This window comes from Halyomorpha halys, unplaced genomic scaffold (genome assembly GCF_000696795.3).
Source record: "Halyomorpha halys isolate HHAL.00 unplaced genomic scaffold, Hhal_1.1 Scaffold983.1, whole genome shotgun sequence".
Classification (NCBI taxonomy): Eukaryota; Metazoa; Arthropoda; class Insecta; order Hemiptera; family Pentatomidae; genus Halyomorpha; species Halyomorpha halys.
The window spans coordinates 44,555-67,499 of NW_027115573.1; the positions used below are offsets into that span (position 1 = coordinate 44,555).

The 22,945-nt window shown below is 33.4% G+C and overlaps 2 protein-coding genes across 4 annotated transcripts in view; one reads left to right on the forward strand and one right to left on the reverse strand.

Moving 5' to 3' along the window:
* On the forward strand, positions 1 to 1,783 carry Bet5 (blocked early in transport 5). Its single transcript, XM_014431547.3, has 3 exons — positions 1 to 399; positions 474 to 683; positions 1,405 to 1,783. Exons 1-3 carry the CDS (start codon positions 280 to 282, stop codon positions 1,507 to 1,509), a joined length of 435 nt encoding a protein of 144 aa, XP_014287033.1. The 5' UTR covers positions 1 to 279; the 3' UTR covers positions 1,510 to 1,783.
* A 5,966-nt stretch (positions 1,784 to 7,749) lies between these two features.
* The window catches only part of Doa (Darkener of apricot), a 45,191-nt gene continuing 29,995 nt past the window's right edge, over positions 7,750 to 22,945 (reverse strand). For 2 of the 3 annotated variants that reach the window (XM_014431534.2, XM_014431532.2), the window contains 10 exons: positions 19,502 to 19,676; positions 13,031 to 13,118; positions 12,427 to 12,493; positions 12,105 to 12,218; positions 11,750 to 11,840; positions 11,458 to 11,628; positions 11,198 to 11,327; positions 10,766 to 10,910; positions 8,849 to 8,954; positions 7,750 to 8,559 (listed from right to left, as the gene is read on the reverse strand). In XM_014431534.2, coding sequence (XP_014287020.1) covers positions 8,377 to 8,559; positions 8,849 to 8,954; positions 10,766 to 10,910; positions 11,198 to 11,327; positions 11,458 to 11,628; positions 11,750 to 11,840; positions 12,105 to 12,218; positions 12,427 to 12,493; positions 13,031 to 13,118; positions 19,502 to 19,676 — 1,270 coding nt within the window. In that variant the 3' untranslated portion in view covers positions 7,750 to 8,376. Of the gene's footprint in view, positions 8,560 to 8,848; positions 8,955 to 10,765; positions 10,911 to 11,197; positions 11,328 to 11,457; positions 11,629 to 11,749; positions 11,841 to 12,104; positions 12,219 to 12,426; positions 12,494 to 13,030; positions 13,119 to 17,252; positions 19,475 to 19,501; positions 19,677 to 22,945 lie in introns of those variants that run through there. The other variant, XM_014431531.3, reaches the window with a different exon arrangement.

The window sequence follows — 22,945 nt, forward strand, 5'->3', positions numbered from 1 at the left end:
TGGGAAGTGTTTGTGATACTCAGATCTCCTTAGGTACCACTTTCAGAGGCCTTTGCCTCCCTTATAGCTCTTTGGATTGTTTAGAGTGACCTGCTGATAATTAACATTATTTACTGTCAATACAAATTTATTTTGCATTGCCTTCTAAGACTAATTTTTCACGGTATTCATTAAATTTCTAATAAAATTAGATGTAAACGATTTTTGTTTATCAGCACAGCAGTTACTGTCCACAGTTTTACTATTTGAAAGCAGTAAGAAGGGTACATAATAATTTCCATGCCAGAACCTACTCAAAAAATGACAATCCATAATCTATACATATTTGATAGGAATGGCACACTTCTACATTATGCAGAATGGAACAGGCTCAAAAATTCTGGCATTTCAAAGGATGAGGTTTGTTGTTTCTTTTCAGTTAAAAAGTATTGCTTGTTAAAGGAACTAATTCTTTATCTTTTATTTCATTTTAGGAAGCTAAACTGATGTATGGGATGTTATTTTCAATAAAATCTTTTGTTTCAAAAATATCTCCACGTGATGTTAAAAAAGGATTTTTATCTTTCAAGACAAATAAGTATGCTTTACATTATTTTGAAACACCTACCGGAGTCAAGTTTGTTTTGAACACTGATGTTAATGCTCAAGATGTGAGGGAACTTCTACAGCGTTTGTACAGTCAGGTAATGTATTATCATTTTTTTGTATTGAGGACTATAATTTTACATGTTTTGGGGGTTTAGTTGCTAGAACAGTACACCTGTGTTATTCTATAATTTTTATGACAATAGTAATCAAATAATGACTATTTTCATAACAATTATGGAAACACTTATTTTCTTCTAGAGTTAATTGTCAAATTCTTTCATATTTTATATTTACCTGTTGTATTGTACTGCTAACAATTAGAGATGATTAGTTATTTCAGATATAATAAATTAAAAGTACTGAAGAGAAAGTTTTTGGTTTTTTTCAAAGTTTTGCATTTAAGCAGCCAGACTATTTCATTGGGGATAAACCTAGCTGATATTAAATGCCACTTAATTTTACATTGGCATGGGGAGTTATATCAAACTCAAGAGAATTTCTCAAGAAAATGGTAAAATTTGTAAAAGTAGGTCTATAACGAGGATCTTTTGCTAAGTCGATTACCATCGGGCCTTAGGCTTTAGCTTCTTCCCAGTAAAAGCATGTACAGCCCATGAAACCATGATGAATCAATAGATGAATGTTATATTATCTGTAACCGAGTCAGTTTTGGTCCTTTAGTTCTTCACAAAAGTGATAAAAATGAAATGGATATCTTTTAAAATTAGTTCATTGTTAAACTGATAATAACCCTAATCAATTTGCTGGTTGCGAAGCAATGTAGTTTGAAATATATTATATTTTTATCTGTTTTAGGTCTATGTTGAATATGTTGTGAAAAATCCAGTCTGTATATTGGGGGAACCAATAAAAAGCGATCTCTTCAAAATAAAATTAGATGAATTTATTAAACAGCAATAATTCTCTGTGAACCAGTCTGAGGACCCTTATATATAATGAGTCCTCATATATGTAGCGTAAGGGTTATGTGCTATATCAGTGGTCAAATGTGATAAGGTATTTAGGTATTTACTTGGAATTACTTCAATGAGATTTTTTAGGTAAATATTGTATTATTTTAGTGATAAAAATATTCTATCTTAATTCATGGAGCGAAACAAAGCAGTTTTTATAATAAATATAAACCAAAATAAGCATTTTTTTTATTTCAATACATTCTTCATTTGGAGCCTGATGTTTGTTAATTTATGGAAACCTTTTGGCTACAAGTCTAATTTGTTTTATATAATGTTTTTGTTTGTTTGATACTGTTCAATGAGTGCAGTCTGGGGTGAAGCCAGATTAAGCAGTTATTATTATAAACTGTTTCTGATTTTTAATGAGTGGACTGTATATTGTGACAAAATGATGCGGTTACTGACTTCGCTATACTTTTCTTCTCTCTGCCGCCCGGAGGGCCAGCAGATCCTTCGGTCTCCTCTATCCATTTGGCTAAGGGAGCGTCTTTGAGTAGAAAATTCCTTGAACCTTTGAGAGTGAAGAAGAGGCGGATAGTCTCTTCACTTCTCAAGTTCTCAAGATAATGACAGTTGGACAGGGGAGGTTCCCTGAACAGATACTCTTGATTTATTTTATGACAAATACAATTATATTCCAGTCTAAATATGTGTAATTAGTAACTCAAACAATTGATCTATTTCACAGATACCTAATTTTCAGTTCTTAATTACAAATTGAGAAGAGTGAACCAGCAAGGTTAATATTTAAATTAAAGCAGATTGGAGCATGAAGCACACTGTACATACCTTAGGTATTGATCTCGTTTGACCGACGGTATCACTTCCTTCCATCGATGTTTTGTTCTATCAGGTCTCTTTGATTAGAAAAGTCAGATAGTATCTATAATATTCATTAATCAAGAGGTGTTTTTAATTAACTAGCCTAATCTTGTTTTTTCATGTTTGTTTTACTCATTTTGCTTAAAATTTTAACAAAAATAGAATTTTCTATCTGTTGAGGTGAAAACTGGTGATGAGATTTTCACTAATTACTGACATGTAAAAACTAATTACCAATAGGAAAAAAAACAGTTATTGACACCATATTCAACCACTGAACAAGTTTGTTTGGAACAAAAATTTTATTATTTATTCTTTCTTCTTTTTATTATTTATTGGTGAAAAATTATCACAAAATAACCTTTGAACACTTTAAAATTTAATAACCATACCTTTACTGTAGAATATTAAAATTATTAAAGATTTGTATATAACTTACTGTGTATTAGCTTATAAGTCTTATAGTCCTTAACGATGTTTGTATCTTATTTTGCTCAGCCCTGCACATTGCTGTCTATTTATTTATGAGTTGTATGCAAATAAATCTGTCTTTTCTTCCTGCTTTTTTTTTTCAGGGATTTATTAGTTTCAGAATTTTCAAGGGCTTCAAGAAGACTTTAGGCAAGTTTCATCAAAGTTATTAAGAGCTACTACCTTCTCATCCTTTTCCAACTTTTGACATGAGATTCATCTATTCCGTTACCGCTGACAGTTCTCAGAACTTTTGAGTTCTTCATCTATGAACTTCTCTAGAACTGACTGCACCTTAGAATTATTTTTCATCTGAATGACTTGTAAAAGAATCTGGATGGAATTAAGAAATGGATTTTATGGAGTGTCTCTGAGACAAGATGTGCTCCAATCCAATTGTTGACATTTCTAAAAGCAACATTTGGATTGTTTTAAAAAAATAATAACATCATTCTGTTAAAATAAAAAAAATAAGTTACTGCGTATATAAAAATGCTTTTATGAAATACTCAGTTATTGACGCTTTGTGTTAATAATTAATGAACTGATTATTTTGAAGACCCGATTGTCAAATCCCTAATCGCTATCGGCTTAGTCAAAATAAATTTCTAAAAATTAGAGCTCATTAAGATAACTGAAGTAATCGAAATTGAGAGTCACCTTCTTAGCATAATCCTTAAGATGGAGACTTCATTGCAGGAGGAATCAGAGGCTCCTTAGCATCTCCAAACAATTATTTTTGTTGATTACTCCATCTTTCTAGAGATTAAAATAGTTGGCAAAACTTTATTTTCTTTCATCATTTATAAATGGCATCCATTTTACTTTGGTTGGCCAAGTAAAAATTGACCTCAAGTCATACGGTCTTATAAGTATATGGTCAAATAAAAAAAAGAAATGGTGTGCGTGCTTGACACATGCCACTTACCACTCTATTTTGTGTAGAAATTCATCCTTGGTCGTTTTAGAATAGATATTTCTATATCTCTATATAGTACTGTACCCTTTTCTGTACTAATTTTCCAAATGATCATTTCAGCTGACAGAGGTTTTCTACAGAGTACTTTTAATAATATTTATGATTGCAAATTTTAATTTTATCTTGATATACCAAGTTTAAACAAAATCATTAAGATCTGTTTTTGAGGAGTAAATAGAAAAAATGTGACAAATCAATTCCATAAAGTGCTACTTCCGCTTTATACAAGAAGTTACTGTAACGACCCAGGTATCCAGGTAAGGCTCAATATTTAATTTTAGTTTCATATGACTTTTTGGAACTAGGCTGTTCACAGACATACCATTTCTGGAGGCTTGGTTATTTTGACTCAAGATACTTCAAACCTGTATTTCTTTTGAAAAGTAGAATTAAAAATAGTTGACCATCGCAATGCTATGGTCTTAATAAATATTCTATATATAGTAACTGAAATTGAAAATATTTTTAAAACCATTGTTTCTGTGAGAAGTGCTATTAACAATTTGGCTCTTTGCGCAGTGGGTAGGTGTCAGAGTTTAAGTCAGAATAAATATCTCTACTTAAAATTTCAAAAACTTGTTAAGACTTAATATTTCCCATTAGACTAAAGTTAAAATATGAAAATCACATTTTAGTTGTTCGACGTTTAGAAATAGTTCCAAATTAAGGAAAAACAAGGTAAGCTAACATAATGTAAATAGTGATGGTTAGTATTAACTGAATCATAGAATAACTTTTTTACTTAGTATATCTTTCCAAGCAAAACATATGCTTTCAAAATAATTAGACAAGTGGCTGTATCGAGGCAAAGATTTGCAGCTGATCTAGAGTCCCCCTCAGGGATTGTCTTAACATTCTCTAGCACTGTAAAAAGTGTCCTTTCAATTTGTGTGTATTTAACCATTAGTATGCCATGCTAACATCATCTTTCATGTATTAGGTTGAGTCATAAGTAACTTCCAATGCAGCTAAGTAGAATCTATTGTCCGTATCTACCCACCATTTGTTACCATGATAAGTTTTTTTTTCACTATATAGACGAGGCTTTAGTTAGTTTTGTGTGAAACACGTTATGTTAAACAGTTTTTTAACCTCTAGAAGGTCAAAAAGTACATATTCGTCATGTGATGCTTTGGGAATTTAAACAAGGCAATAGTGCTAAAACCACACCTGAAAAAATATGAAGTGTATACGGTGAAGGACAAAGGATTGGGCAGTTAGAAATTGGTTTATAAAATTCCGTTCTGGAGATATGACCTTATCAGACAAACTGAGGGGGGGGGACATTCTCCGACTTTAACAACCTTTTAAAGGCAACATTGGAGCAAAATCCACGTCAATCAACAAGAGGTGTAGCAGAAAGGTTGAATATATCACAATTAACTGTTAATCGCTACCTGGAGAAATTAGGGAAATTCAGCAAGTTAGGAGTATGGGTACCTCACAATCTCAGTGAACAGAATAAAGATCACAAGTCACATCTGTAACAGGCGATGAAAAATACATATGATAAAATTGTCCGCAATATACAGTGGCTTCTTAAGGATGAACCACCCCAACCAGATCAGAAAGCAAATATCCCTGGCAAAAAGATTTTATTGTGAGTATGGTGGGATTGTCAACGAATAATCAAAGACTTTTTTAAATTCAAATTTAACAATGACTACAGAGAGATACATTCAGCAGTTGCAAAGAGTGCAAGAGAAACTCCATGAAAAGGACTCTGCACTCGTCAATCACAAAGTTATTATTTTCATGACAATGTACGACCACATTCAACAAGGGTGACTCAGGAAAAAATTCTTGAGCTTTGATGGTATGTTTTACCACGTACACCTTACTCCCAGGATCCTTGTCTCTTAACAGACAACCAACCACCTTTTCTGTTCCTTACAAAACTTATTGAATGGAAAAACCTTTAATTCTGAAGAGCAAGTCAGGCAGGCTATCTAAAACATCTTCCAGTCCAAACCAACCACATTTTACAAGGAAGCAATTGATAAACTGCCAAGAAGATGGGAGAAGTTTATAGATAATAATAATATAAGTTTTTTTATTTAGTGAGAGCAAAATAAATGTCTCATAAAAAAAAAAAAAAAAGAAGTTTCTTATGACTTGACCTATTAGAAGGCCATTTCTAAGGCTCTACAGATTTGCTACCTTTTTACCTTACTACTTTACTTGTTATCTAAACTGATGAATTAAAATTTTCAATTTTGAGATGGAATGGCATTATTATGACTAAATGAAGGAAAAACCAACATTTCAAATCATATTTATTACCAAAACCAAAATATCAACCTATATACATAATATTTTGTCTTTGGAATACATACATCATTAAAAATCAATTAAAACATAATTTTTGTATAAGATTTTTTCAACATGCATGCAAAAAAATATGTTACACCTTGAACAAAATTGAGAGACGAATATCTATTTACATATACTTTTCCCTGAATTAATTTCTAAATAAATAAGTATTACGATTAGAAGTTATTAAAATTATTATCTTGAATGTTTTTATAAAACATTTGATGGTGTAACAGTAGGTCGGAATGTTGATTGCGGTTTTACCTGGATGGAAACAAAATGGCTGGGTTGAATGACTTGTGGTTTCGGCTAGGATTTGGAGGAAGCGAAAACAACCCCTCTAATGTAGTTAAGACTGTCTTATTGCTATTGGTTTTTGGTTAAAAAAAAAAATGTATTTTGTTAAGTTAACACATTTGTTCATTAGTACCTTTAACGCCTGAAAAGGGTAAGTAAAGGTAGGTTTCATTAAATATTGTAGTGTCTTCACTTTTTTGATTTGGTACTTTTACATTTTTTTTTTTCAATAACCCCTATTTCTGAATTTATGTTTTTTAGCATGAATATATATTTTGATTCTGCAGTTTCCTTCTTCTATAGTGGCCTACATTTTAAGGAGTTTTGAGTTATAATTTTGTTATAGTGGGCCTTCTTGGAATTTTATAATGTGCTGGGGGCACACATTGGTTTTGAAATTTAAACTAAACATAAAAAACTTATTCCCTAAATACGTGTCCTGGCACGTCGTTTCTGAATTTTTATCTGGTTTGTTGCCACCGCACCGGAGGGGGCGCTGGTGTAAGGATTCTGAACAGTGGATTTCTTTGGTCCTGTTGAGAGTCAAAAAACTTTATGTGTAGTTAATCTGTTTTCATCTTCTTCAGCGATGTTGACCACACAATCTTCCGCAACACTGTATCCTGTAAACATTGTAGATGGCTCTGTATCCCTTCTCTGAGATGGGTGAAGAGTGAACACCATATAGAAGTGCTGGTCTCAAAATACTATTATAAATTTGGAGTTTGAGCCTTAGTGAGAATACTGGTGATGAAAAAAGGTTGTGTAACCGGTATGATCTGGAACGGACTCGTTTGGTTTTTGTGTAGCAGTGAATGGTCATGTGGCGATCCAATTTAATATCTTGATAAACCATAGAGTTTGAAGACCTTAAGTAGTACGGAGTTTACCACTTGAAGCATGTGAGGTAGTCTGCTTTTCTTCCCTTTTAGTAGTGCGAACACAACACAATCTGTCTTTGCCGGGTCTACCTGGATGTTGAGATGGTGTAGGTTTTCCGCATCTCCTGGCATGTTTTCTCCGCCCCCTTGAGGGCATGTTGGGCGCTGTATGTACATGTACATTATTATACAACATATATTTCAAGATCAATTATTTTTCTTTCGAGAATAAAAATAAATATGTGAAAATTCGTTTCTGATATTTGAAGGTCCAGAAAAATAATTTCGCGCATGCCTAAGCTAAAGTAGTGGATTAAGTTGAATAAAATTACCTTATTACTTTACTTGTTATCTAAACTGTTGAATTAAAATTTTCAATTTTGAGATGGAATGGCATTATTATGATTAATAAAGGAAAAACCAACATTTCAAATCATATTTATTACCAAAACCAAAATATCAACCTATATACATAATATTTTGTCTGTGGAATACATACATCACTAAAAATCAGTTAAAACATAATTTTTGTATAACATTTTTTCAACATGCATGCAAAAAAATATGTTACACCTTGAACAAAATTTAAAGATAAAATATTTACAAAATTGTAAAGGCACAAACAAAAAACAGCATCTATACTTACAACAAATAAATACTAAAAAAAAAAAAGAAAAAAGAATTTTTTTTTACAGATACATGTTTGTACTCAATTCATTCCAAATTCTCATCTATACTTGATATATTCATTATAATACACGACAATTAGCCCCATTCCAAATGTAAGGCTAGTTGTATTGTTTTGACAATTCATGTCTATACATACATAAATATTTATAAAATAAACAATGGAAAAAAAATACTTGAAGAGGAAAAAGTTCAATTTATCGAATTAAAAAATAAATTATCAATTGAGAGTAAAGACCTCCGTTGACACAAGGAGAAATGATAAAATTGTTTGCCTAAAAGTGAGCCATCGCTACTATATACACGAAAAGGAACACTAATAATAGGCCTGAGGCCTCCAGTGGTCCAAGCGAGCGTGGCCTCATCTGCTCAACGAATGTGAACGCTCACGAGCCGGCAGCCTTTGCTCATCGGGGATCTTGTCAAAGAATGGGTGCCTTAGGGCCTCCCCAAGGGTGATTCTCTCCGTAGGTTCATACTCTAACATTCTCGCTATCAGGTCGAACAGCTGGCGGTGGTCTTCATCTTCAGATTGCTGGTATCTCTGTTAATAATGTAACTCATTAGCCCAATTCATGTAATTATTAAAATCAGGGGATATAATTAATAATAATCCTAGTTTTGAGTTTAGTTTTTTCTATTATGCCTGTCATAAGGTGTAGAAAGACTATCGATTTTGTATTATAACACAAAGGCTATGAAGTTAGCATTTACCACAGTATCTCATGTACAAATTTTAAAGGACTAAGTTATTTCGATATATATATATATATGAAGTACTGTTTTAAGGATGGAATTTAGACAGGACAATTAGCTCATCACACACTACTTACATGAAGAGGCTTGCAGTTATCACGAACGTAGCGACCAGCAGAGCTCTTCTCATCCCAGTCCAACTTGCCATGATAGAAGTACTTAGTTTTGGTCCTGCGGGCCATTCTATAACATCAAAAATAAGATTAAATATTTATCTTTAAATTCCAACGAGAACTCACCAATTTAGTATCTTATTATGCCTAGTGATTTGACATAAACCTCATTTTAACTTTCCTTAGTTATTAATGAGGGGCACGGTGGCTGTGGGGTAAAGTGCATGCATGGCCACTAACTCTAAGGACCCAAGTTCGAATCTTAGAATCGCAGAATATTGTTTTCTGTTACACTGTAGCCGTGAGTCAACTCAACTCCTGTGGGTTCTGGGGTCCACCCAGGCTCTTAAATTGGGTACCCTTAAGTGGGTAAAAATCTGGCAGTCGAGTGTGATTCTGACCAAATCACCTCCTTGCACAACCGTTGGTCTAGTTTGGCAAGTTAGTTAAGGTTTTAGTTCAATAAGGGATTGTTGCAGAACTACAAACATGAACTTAGAGCATAGTCATTAATATTTTTAAAAAAATATGTAATTTTTAAGTATAATTGCAATCGCTAAAGATTTATTATGTTTAATCACATACTGTTCTCTAGCCGATATTTTACATATTACTCCTATAAAAATAAATCACTATGTCATTTTCATCTTTAACATCTAACATACTTGCTATCTCCTTAGAAAATGTATGTATTTGCTATATTTTTCCAAACATCTTAAAATATTTTATATTTTATCAAAAGTTAAAGTAGCATTTTAGTGTGCTTATTCTCACTGAGTTAAGAAGTATTAAGACCACTGTCATTGTCATGACCATTGACATTTGTTGTGTAGCCCTGCTCTTACAGAGATGTGCTAGACTGACCCTCTGATTGCCAGGCTATCGGTAGTGCCACGATATGGAACGAACCACAGGTTTAGCAAAATTGATGACCACTGTCATTGAAAACACACTTGTGTAGAGCAGGGTCTACAGAGATGAAACTGACCCTTTGATTGTCAGGCTATTGATAACACCCCAATATGGAACGAACCACAGGTTCAACAAGATTGCTATTAAATTTTTTTTTTTTTTTCAATTGACCAAAATTGTTATTTTAATTTTCATACTTCTAATAACTTATCTGAGTAATACAAATTTAATCCATCAGATCTATAGTTGTAGACATATCATAATCTGATTATAAAAATATTTTAAATGATTTGAAATTCATCCTGTAAAATTTTAATGAAGAACATGCTTACTACTTTGTTTGCGTCTTTTCAATTAGGTTTTAAATGCAGTTATGTCTTTTATTAGTAATGTCAAATTCCCATAACTTTCATAAATAAAATACTGTCTCAAAATATTTAATCATATCTTGTCTTATCAATTAATATATAAGCTAACAAATTTTTGTTTCTTGTTAGTAATGATTTGTATATTGCTTTATTACTGTCTATTGGTTATCCTTTTTAATTCAAATTATTGCGGTTTTTCTTTTGTGTTGCCAATTGTAAGCTTTTATTATTGTGATAGTTTGGTTTTTAAAGCATATCATATCATGTTTTTAACTGTTTAGTTTAATAGCCGTTTTGGTTATTAACATATTTTAGTTTATAAAAAAAAAAATAACAGTTTTGGTACAATTTTTTAATTCTATCTTTATATAGAACCTTTTGTCGATATAATGGTATATTTTATTTTAACTGTTATATTGCATATTTAAAAATTTATAGCTGAATATTTTACCATATTTTTCTTTTTACATATTATGTGGCATATTCTGGGATTTTTTACTGCATAAAAACATTGGGCCTCAGCAATAATACAATTTGGTTTTAAATAAAGGAAATGGGAGTGGCACAGCTCACAGTGATAGATGAGTAAGCAAAGTGGTACCTGTAGGGGATGGTCCCGAGTATACGCTCCATCATGGCGAGGTGCTCCCTGTTATCGTGCGTTTGGAACAGGGTGATGCCCAAGTACAGTTCAAACATGATGCAGCCAATAGACCACACATCACACGGCTGTGCCCATCCTAACTCTGCAACAATTGTGTACCATTATATAAACATAAAAAATCATTGACTGCATTTAAAGGATCAGGAATAAGAGGACAATAAATATGATTTTAAAAAAGAATTTTATCTTAATATCATAAATTTAAAACAAAATTATCTTAAAACCTAACATTGCTGACAAAACATTGAGATATAAGAAGCCCTGTAATCGAAAATAACAATAGAATATATCAAATACAAATGGAATATTGAAATTATGTGAAAATCAAATTTTATACAAACACCTGAACAATACAGATCATTAACATACCGAGAATAACTTCAGGAGCTCTGTAATGCCTAGTTGAGACAATTGTGCTGTGATGTTCATGATCAAAAGTAGCACTTCCAAAATCTATCAAACGTACGTCAGACCTCTTTAATTTCCTGATATCCCTTTTCTGCACAAAATAATCATTGTGTAACATATATTATTCAATAAACTATTGCTCATATGTAAATGTAACAAACATCATTTAATAAACTATTGATGAACACATCCCCTCCTGTTCCTTTTTCTGATCGACATACCTTTTTCCCATTATATACAAGCTCATATTCTGAGTCAACAAGAAGGATGTTTTCAGGCTTTAAGTCGGTGTGTGTGAGCTGATTGTCGTGGAGGAACTTTACGGCATAGCTCAGCTGGTACGCTATGTGGCGCACGTGGTCCATTGAGTACGGCTGGTAATTGTTGTCCTTCTGAAAGTCCATTAAAATTTTTTGTTTTTTGTTAGTAGAGTCTATCAAAGGCTAAACACAATATTCAATAAATTAATAACACCTTTACAAAAAATTAAGATAAATTAATCAATTAACTAACCAAGAAATCAAACACGCTGAGTCCTAACATTTCGAAGCCGATGCAAATGTGCCCGTGATAGTTGAACCAATGAACCATTTTTACACAAAGGCTAGAAACAAAACAAAATTAATAAAACAAGACACATTTCCAACTTATTAAATGAAACACATTATTGTCATCATATTTTTAATTAAAGACATGCATAATATTCCAAGTTACAGTACATGATAATATAGTTCACATATATATAAATTAAGTATTTATTTATCTAACAAAAATCAATACATAATAAATAGAATGATATGAACATCAAAAATAATATTGTCGACATGCTGTCTTAAAACAATAAGGATAAAATGAGAAATTAACTCACTGTTTACTGGTTGGATCCTTTTCAGCCAATTTTTCTAGGACATTTATTTCAAGCCTGGCGGCATCTCGGTATTTCTCCACATTTTTAATTATCTTCAAAGCCATGATTTCATCCCTTTATCAATACAAAATGAGGTTAATTAAATAGATAATACTAACCATTCCATCAGCATAAAAAAGAATAAAATACCAAAAAATCAGAATGTAAAAATTAAATTACCAAAGATAAGAATAATACTTAAAAGTTAAACCTGAAGATTAATACTTAGGACATTATAACAAAGAGAATGAGGAATATTGGAGGATAAAATAGAACAACTTACGTTTGCATATCTTTAACTTTGACAACTTTGCCAAATGTTCCTTCGCCTAAGGTGGCTTGTATCTTATCTGTAATCGATAAAGGAGCAAGTTATTTATTTTATTACCTAAATAATATCCAATATAGAAAAACAAAACCCAGTAGCCACCAGAAATAATCTTATATCATTAGCCTAAATTTTACACATGCAATGAAAAATAAATATATGAATTTAAAAAAATAAATAGATAAATAAATTAAACATCAAATATATCCAAGACAGTCTTAAGAAAAATTTATTTTTATAGAAATAATAAGACCATACTTTCAATAATTGAGAAAAATAAAACCTAAATATCAGATAATAATTGGATAAAAGTTCTATTATAGGGTGGCTACTGGAAATGAATGATTGACGTGTCAAAAAAGATTATTTTTAAGACACGTAAATTGGTCTCAATCCCATACATTGATAAAGAATAAATGAAATAATTTTAAAAATATGATATGGTATGGGATATGAGAAGAAACAAGGCTGATACAATGTTTCATTGGGGGCAGTGTATGTATCAATGTTTTTGTTGGGATAAGTAATTACGTGATTGCAACTAAAGAGTATCACGAACATCTGCTTTGGAGAATGTCCCCGTGTCGGTATATGAGGTGACCATCTTCGTCGTCCTGTATGGATGGCGCTCTCGCCGTCGAGGAGCTCTGCCAGTCGCAATTCATCGGTCCAGTCATCATCGTCATCATCATCATTGTGATATCCGCAGCAGGTCCATCATCGGTTTCCATCATCCGCAGCACCACACAGGGTAACAGGGATACACCACCCAGTCGGAAGTAGGTGAGGAGGAGGTAACAAACACCAGCCGGTGCCCCAACGGTCCACCAATCGATCATAGACAGAGGAGGGAAAAAGGCAAACGGTTGCCAAGTTAACAAAACACCTTGTTAACAAGCTTACGGAGTCATTAATAAAATTTGTTTTATATTCCATCAATTACAAAAGGTTTAAAAAAAAATTATAACGAAAATGAAAAAAGGACACAAGTTTACCTTGTATCCTTTTTCACTCTCAAACGCGAACTTAAATGATAAAAATAATAATTAATGAAAAATAGATATAGAAATATAAACATCAATAAATAATAAATATATCTGATATTATAATGTAAATAATAAAATTTTAACAAAAAATCAAACAAGATAAGGGATAAAGGGATACAAAAAAACAAACAAAGAAAATATAAATAAAAGAGACATGTTAATGGGAGAAAGATGGGAAGGGTACTCACCGCCAAGGCTAGCTAGGGCAAGCACAAACTATATTTAGTTCATCGGTCATCTCTCTTCCACCCTCTCTGTTACCTCCTTTCATTATATTCTAGCCTTAGGCTCCACATTCTAAATTTATTCATAGAAAGGGCTAGGTACATTGTATTAACTACATAGCAAACTTATTGCTTCTATTTTAATAGCAAAATAATCAATTCTATATACAATCACTGGCACAAAGCCAAACGTCTAAATAAAGGCCTTTGGAACAGATTCAATTTAAACGTAATAGTTTATTGACAAAGAAGCTATATACATTTTGGTATTAATTAATTTTTTAAGGAATATATATGTGTGTGTGTAGTCTAAATCTTCAAGATCTAATTCTCTATAGATGAGATTAAAAAACAAATTCCAAGTTTATGAATTAGTAAAAATAAAAGCAAAATAAGCAATTGGTTTGGGATTGTATGAATGGACAGATGAAGTAACCAAATAAATAAAATATTTTTGTTTTAAGTTAAAATAATTGTATTCCTTCCAATTTTTTGAGGTAATAAAACAAATACAAACTGAATGACACAGTGATCGATTATTACCATGCTTTATAAATATTTTTCATTTTGGTATTAAAAGAAGAAAAAAAGAGTTAGGAAAAACAAACGTAAGACAATCGTTAAACAAAGCTTTATTTAAACTGTTATATCAAATGACAACATACTGTTAAGTACATGCTCACAATATAACCAACATTAGCTTCTTTCATGTCGCTTAATATTCTTCATACTCTGAATCTTTAATTAAAAAAATATAAACAATCTTACTTTAATGATGAAATTTATTAAGAACATCACTAATGTATAAGAAAGGGTAGGTAGCAATAATAAATAAGACAAACCTGCTCTTAATAAAATACTAGTAGGGACTCCCATCCCAATGACGGTTTAAATTAGCCAATGAAGACAAAACAGGTTCACAAGGATTTAAATGATGTTTGCTTTGTATTGTAGTTACAATGTTCCACAAGATGAATAGTTTTTTTGAAAAATAATTTTCTTTAAATCACTTCCTACAGCCTGAACCCACTAACTCACTCTTATTGTACACCTTATCAATAAGCAATAATAATTTTAACTTTATAACCATTGTAGATGTTAGATGTTATATATAAAATCTTTTAATATACAAACTAAATTACACTAGCAGTATAACAACAAAAGGATTCATGCAACTCATGCTGTCAGCAATTACATCCTTAATTCGACAAGTTTTGTCAGTTCTTGAGCTTGGTAAATTCAATTTCAGTTAAAACAAAACTTAAATAAAGGAAAGTAGTAAGCAGTAGAAATGAAACCTCATAATAACCTTCAAACAAATTTCATCATTTTAGGAATTGAAACTAGTTTTAGTCAACTCCAAGCTGTGCTAAAATCAAGTGAGCTTTTGGACTTGTTAAGCACACTAACTTTCTCCACAGTAGCACACTTAACTAATGCAACTAAATAGGCTATTATGCAGTTAGGTCAATGAAGAGTATTCAAACAACCTGTGATAGGCAAGTAGAGGACTAAAACTCATTTGACATTCAACATTTATGGATTGTCTGGGGTGTGCTAAAATTTCTGTTATTTTTATAAACATGTAACTCATTAGGAAGGTTATTATGAAATTGCCATCTCAAATTAATTTATTTTTATTTATACCTTATTCACCTTCAAAGAAAAACGGGATCGATTAAACACAACTCACAAAACATGTTTAAAGAACATGGATTGCCTACATTTAGAAGGATAACATATTTAGCATTGAACACAAGTTATACGAATATCCCTAATATCGAATATCAGTATAATGTAATATACAGTATTTAAGTATCAACATAAATTATATAATGATAACAACACAAACAAACTTTAAATTATTTAACTAAAGACCTATTTTCACTTGACAGTTATCTGTCATGATACAACTTATGGGGGTAAACCTAAAATTTCCTCACAATTTTGAACATTTACCCAGCTCAGCAAAATTTTAGGAACCTCTTGTAGCACTCAAAAGCAATTTTGAAGTATAATATCCTAATTGAATAATGTAATACCACAAGCTTTGCAGTTTTAAGTAGGTTCTCAAATCTCAAATCTGACAACTTTTCAAATTCCAATCCTGAGAGAACAAGAGTAATGTCATACTTTACAAGATGGTAGTGACTGTCACTGTCCTAATGAAAACTCAGCTTTGAAAATAACCAAAGTCCACATTCCATTCTTAACTTAATTTGTCATTATCATTACTTTATATAAATAAAATTTTAAAATATTATGCTATCATTGAGATATTACATTTTTATTTATATCAATTGATAATAAACATTTTCCTACTATCCTTTGGTTTTTAATAGAATGTTAACTTTTCCCCTTTGAGCTAGGACAATAGACCCCACCAGCCTGCAATGGAGTCCTTATTTCCTGCTATTGTAAATAATATATATTTGCCGTAAATTCCAGCTGCTAAGCATGAACTGTCAAGAAAAGAAAATGATCATTTTCTTGTTTTGCTCATCAAATCATCAACGTAAAACCAAAGTTAGCTATCTTGGGGTTTTCTACAAAATGACCCCCCCCCCCCCAAAAAAAAACATCTAAATGGATAAGTGACATGGGAAACGTAAACATATTAATCGCCAATGGAGAAGAGGGCGGGGTCGCACAGCATAGGCAACAATGTAACGTGTCGAAACGCGAAATGATCCACCCCCCTTCCCCAGTGACGCACATCGAAATTAGAAATGAGCTGCTATAATGATTCAAATTCTCTCAGAAATGTTTAGAGACGTCACTTTGGCATTGTAGAGGCGATATGTTGTTATACCCACTACTGAAAAACGGAGCCCTTTTGACACACACTTTCCTTCTGGTTATGAAGTAACCCCTAAATACCTACACATACGAAAACAAATTTATTTATTTCAAAATGCGTATTATTCCTTATAAGTCATTATTATAGACATTAAAATCATGGATGATGATACAATTCAAAAGCAAACTACTAACACCGAAAATTAATATCATCAAAGCAGCTAGTAACAATCTGAAATTAATAAACTATTATGAATATAAAATATGTTTGCAACTTGAGAGATTACTTATTTTTGGTTAAAATAAGCCTTTGATAGAAAATAGAACTTTTTAAAAGAATAAATGATGAGAGAAATAGAAATACAATTTACTTTTAAATCAACTGCATGGTCATTTACCAATGCTTCGTATTATATTACGAGTTCGATACCAAAATAAGCAATGCTGAAGTTACATTTAGTCATGTATCCCAATCCCCTATATATTGAAAATACATTACACTCTTTTTGAAGTAATAGAAACTGAAACTAACAACTAAGCAAATCTTCACGACACACAGATTTGCATATTCCAAGACTTATTATTCTTTGATATAACCTTGTGTATAGAGGAGAATCCCCTAAAAGGCTCTAACCAAGCCGACAATATTAGCTTTCAACCCCCCTCCCCTATCCTGTTTACAAACACTAACCTCTACCCAGTGGTCACTTACAGGCTGATGACTGAGTATGCCTGAATACTTTTGCCGACACTTGGCCAAAGCAGTGGACGGCTGACCTCCACTATCCTCCTGGGCAGCGGTCCCCCCCGCTTCCAGGTTGCAGTACTTCATGATGAGCGATTGTATCTCCTTCCTCTTGGCCGCTCGCTCGGTGAGGGGCTCCTCTTCGGTCGGGATGTCCAATACCACAGGCCTCAACTCGCTTTGGGGCCCGCCCCCAGCCGACTTCCTCCTCCTGAACGGGGTCTTTTCGCGGGCTGTTGGTAAGGTCGTCACGAAGGGATAGGCCTTCTCAGCCAGAACTACTGTTGTCGCACTCTTGGCTAATGGCGCCGGCACTTCTTCATACTGATTCCTCACTATAGTAGTACTCTTCCTCCTGGATACTTCCACCTCTTTGCTAACCACAACTGTTTCTTTTTTCGACCCATCCTTCCTAGCAGGCCTCACACCTTCAGTAGCAGTGACGAAAGTACTCTTGGAAAGCCATTTGGCAGCCTCTTGCTGGCCCTCAACTCTCTTCCTGCCTGTCGACTTTCTGCCGATAGACCTCTCCGCTCTTCGCTTCTCCTCGCCTCGGATGGTGGACTTGAGGCACCGCGGCGTCTCATCCTCCTTGGTGGCTATGAAGGAGACATCGGTATCGGCCAGAGCCGAGGGCCCCCTGACCCTGCTGGTTATTTTTTGAATAAGGGAAGTACATGATTCGCTGAGGAGCTGGGTGACGGTGGAGGAGCGAGAGTATCGCGACCTCACGCTGTTGTTGGACCGACTGCTAGTCATCGCTCCGCGCTCACCTCCCACACCGGACGCGACACAAGACTGAGACTATTAATACTCGACTCGGGCCCGATCCAAATAGCCCTTACGCAAATAAAAAGCCATTCCCACGCGGCCTCAGTTCATTTCGGACATTTTTCCATCACCATTCACTTAACATATTCAGAACAAGTCACATAAAAAAATAATAATAAGAAAAATAGAACTTTCACCATTTTTCCATGAACCTTATTTACAGCGGAGCTTGTATTAACAATGAATAGTATAGCAATGTGATCGAGCGCGTGATACTTATAAAATACGTCCGAGGACGTGAAGGCTGTGATAAGGATAGATGCAACCAGCCTGATCTAAAATAGACGCGGAAGGCTACAGGAGAACATCGACTAGGTTCTAATATCCCACCTATCTTGGCGCACTATATCCAAGACTATAGTAAGGCACTATATTCTTATTTCCTAATCTGTTAAAAAAAAAAGTATTTTTTTAAAATAGCAACATGGACGAAATATAGACTTTTTAAAAAATCGCTACCTGGTTAAAAAGTGAGATATAATAATGTAAAGTAAAGTAATATAGATAATAGATATACTCACCGATTGTGGTCCGATAGCAGACTCCATCCGTTCTGCCTCCGCCTGCTCAACACAACACAATACTATGCTACAATCCAGAGCAGCGATTCTTTAAATTATAATCCCGACTCGACCAATAAGCAATATTCATCTGTTTACACTCCTAATAGAACGTAATTTCCACAAGATAATAGGGCCCTCCCCCACCACAAAGATAACTTACCATACCATGCTTCCTCTTTTCATGATTAACTCTGATATTTCTGTAAATGCAATATGGTCCAGATGCGGCCAAATTGAACTCAAATAATAATATTAAGTACTATTTTTATTTGAGCCAAGGTTTCGCCCCACGTTGCAGGGCTGTTTAGACGGAAGTCAAAGTCAGAGTCTTACTTTGTTGACTTTGTCTTAAAGTTGATTCTGACTTTGACGAAGCCCTGCAACGTGGGGCGAAACGTTGGCTCAAATAAAAATAGTACATAATATTACTATTTGACCGCACCCGGACCATATTCCATTTATTGTTACACACGGTCAATCAGCAATCATCCAACTGATATTTCAGGCTTGAAAAAATTATGAAACCGTAATTAACAAAGAAACAAGACGAGTAACAATTCAAATTCCAACCATAGGGAACCTCAACCTGTATTAAACTATGTCCATTGTAATTAGAGGCCAATATCGATAAACCATATAATGGGGATAAGGACAGATGCGATTTATTTTCATAAAAATAAAAATATTACATTATACAAAGGATTCACTTGTAAATTAAAATTTCTTATACACACTTGATTAAAGAGAGATGACCGAAGACAAATACAATATAGGATGGGAAGAGGAAGAGATAAGAGAAGTAGAGAAGAGATAGGGACTCACCTGAGAACTGGAGGACCTGGAATAGGAGCTCCTGTGCCTCGAAGAGCGGTGCCTGGAGCTCCTGTGACGGCGGTGGCGCCTCCTGGAGGTGGGTGATCTCCTGTGTGACCGCTTGTAGCGCCGCTCTGCCGAGGTCCCCCTCTCGTGCAGTCGAGACCGCTCCAGCCGCTCGTTACTGCAACAGGGTCAGTGAGGTTGTAGGAGATTTATTGTTAAAAATACATAACTCCTCATGTTTGCAAGTAAGCTGAAAAGATTTAACATGTAAGTGCAACCTAGTTTTCCAAAAGGACCTCTCCCCGTGGGAGGAGGAATGGGCCATACATGTTTTGATTGGCAGCTTAGAGGTCCGCAGACTTGGATGGGTTGAGAACTACTTGTAAACCCCTCTCCTACATATTAATCTATAACCGTATTAAAACGGCCAACAATAACAAAGAATAAAAAAAAAAAAGATTTTCACAGATTATTTAATATAAGAGTTGACTCGTTCGGAATACTAACTTGTTCATACTTAAAAAACATAATTATGAACATATCAAAATGAATTATAGAAAACTAATGCAAAAATGTGGAGATACATTATGAATAAAGCAGAAGGGAGGTAGTAGCTGACATATAGCGTGGCAATAAAGCAGAAGGGAGGTAGTAGCTGACATATAGTGTGGCAATAAAGCAGAAAGGAGGTAGTAGCTGACATATAGCGTGGCAATAAAGCAGAAGGGAGGTAGTAGCTGACATATAGCGTGGGAATACACACTCACGAACTTACCCCAAATCAACAGCAAATATCATAAATACATTTTAATATTATCTGACGTTACTGGACTAGAGAATAAAAAATGTCATACAGAGAACATGTTACAATTTACTGTATTTTACAATATATATAATACGCCTAAAACAATACTATTAACATAATCCATAATACGCCCAAAAACAATACAATTAATCAGTAACAAAATTGTCACTTTGTTGAAACAATTAGCTTAATATAATTATGTCATATAAGGAAGAGTTTTCAAGAGTCACTACAAATCATTAAATTAACGCAACTCATCAAGTAATCAACTAATAATATTAAGGATATAATAGCATTTCAAATTGACATCATATCGTCACTACAAATCGAAATTTTCCACCCCCCCCCCCCAAGAAAGCTGTCTTGGATTTGTTTTTTTTATAGAGGTTTTCTATGTGACGTAATTAATCAAAAAGGTGTAATTATGAAGGAAAGTGTATCGAGATTAGGAATTAGTTGCTGCTTACTGCCTGTAGGCACTGGGAATTGGGACGACGATATTAGTGAATATCTTTTGAAGCTACGGAGCAACTCACCATTTTGTTTCGTTATCTACATCCAAATATTTATATAGCAACCAAAACCCAAGGCTCCGCCTATACATCCGATAGTGACGCAGGGGGAACAGTGTGACTAGAAGTTCTGTAGCAAAACCAAAACAAACCAAATTTCCAAAATATGTTACTTGGTTCTAAGTTTAAGAGGGGTGGAGTTTCCATTATCACTTTCTCCATTCATTTAGAACCGATTTAATGCTACAATACGTCACTACATCGCCTTTATACTTTGTACTATCCAACTCTTAGTTTATATCAATAATACTGAAATTTTAATCTTATAACAAAAATGAAGAGAATAGGAGGCACAACAAATTGCCACCCTGTGAGCCTATCTCCCAGGCAACGGCTATTTTGAAAAGTATAAACCCTCCTAATCTAAATTTTTCTGTTTGTTATTCAATTCCAACGGGCCAGCGGCCAAAAATATAGTCTTTTTTAGATACATACAAATCAAATAAGGGGAGGGAGGATATGTTCACAACACTCGTTGAGCTATAGGACAGATATCAATAACTAATAATAAACTAAATAAAGACGACATGGCACGGGTCCAACCTGACTCTTATTCTCAGGGCCTTAGCACAATATAGTAAGCCTGTTCCAAGAACCACTAACCACGTACGAGGCATACTCGCTACAGTTGATGACTGTCACAAGTGGTTGTTAGAACAGATTAATGACTATTAGCTCTACCAGTTACTCCTACTAATATCACCCACTGTTACCAACCTCATAAATATAACTAATAATCACAAGTAACAGCAAGGAGACAAAAGACAGCATATATATAGGGGAGGCATTAGATGCATCTCATTTGGTATCAAAGTAGCTAATAACCTACAAATAAATATTATCCAGGCAGCCCCAATATCTCTTGAGGTCATCTACCACCCAACAATTCATCCAAGCTCCTTCGAGAACAGATGCCTTTATACTATTTACTATCTACTCTCACATTATTTTCCCAATCGAGCAGGTCAAATTTCACTTAATTTACTTAATTCGGATTTTATATACGCACTTCTCTAACCTCAAAATACAATTGAGTTAATAAAATAATATGTTATTCTAAAAAAATATTGCTTATACTCCTCGGCTTTTCACCCACTCAATTAAATTAATTAAAATGCATATGTTACACTTATGTATGTTTCTATTTCATTTATATTATGTATATTTCTAAAATAAAAGTGGACTGTACGTTTCTGTGACATTTCATTGACTTATTGATGAGCGTATCTCACAACTATGTCTATAAGGTTTCTATAACTATAATACATACATATAACTATAACATTATAGTTTCTAAAACCATAAACATGAAGGTTTCCCTTGTGCTATAGATGAGCACTAACGCTAGGTTTTCGAAATTTTGGACTCAATAAATGGTTTAAAAAATTACTTTTAAAACCTAAATAAAAAAAAAAAAAAATTAGTTTATCGTATAGCGTGAAAAGTATGCAACTTCTGAAAAATTGCAGTCAGTGGTTTGAAAGATAGTGAAATCCACCATAACATATTAAAAAACTGAAATCATTAAAATCTGTATTAGTGTATGTATCATATAAATATGTATTTTCAGAAAAGTACTTTTTATAATACAAAAATATCAATTTATTTTGCAAGTTATCTTAACCAATAAGTGGTATATAATGAATATTGATAATATTAAGAATGACTTCATGCAGTTACCCTGCCAACAGAAAGGTTCATATATGGGTCAAGTCAAATAAGAAATAAACTTGGGTGAAGAAAATATTTATTCGATGAGACCACTGGCCACGCCGATGAACATCCCAGAAGAAAGAGATCTTTTATTTCCAATTTTCTTGCCAAGCTACACTACTTCAAATCTTACTTATTATTTTTTTCCCTAAAATGTTGGACTTTGCAACGGTATATATCCCTTATCTTACAACTCTTATTTCTTGAAATGAGTTTTCAACAGGGAAAAAATATGTTTCCTCTTATCTCCATTAGTTTAAAACAATTCCTGTCATAGTTTTAATTTATGATTTTTACCAGTAAAAAAGAAAGAGGGTTAACTAGTTCATCACATTATAGGCCTATCGCCGATACCCA

What these genes read in the sequence shown, in the direction of transcription:
- Bet5 (XM_014431547.3), top strand. Translation starts at nt 280, where the DNA reads ATGCCAGAACCTACTCAAAAAATGACAATCCATAATCTATACATATTT. An exon ending in CTGGCATTTCAAAGGATGAG is followed by an intron (nt 400 to 473) that starts GTTTGTTGTTTC and finishes ATTTCATTTTAG; the next exon opens with GAAGCTAAACTGATGTATGG. An exon ending in TACAGCGTTTGTACAGTCAG is followed by an intron (nt 684 to 1,404) that starts GTAATGTATTAT and finishes TATCTGTTTTAG; the next exon opens with GTCTATGTTGAATATGTTGT.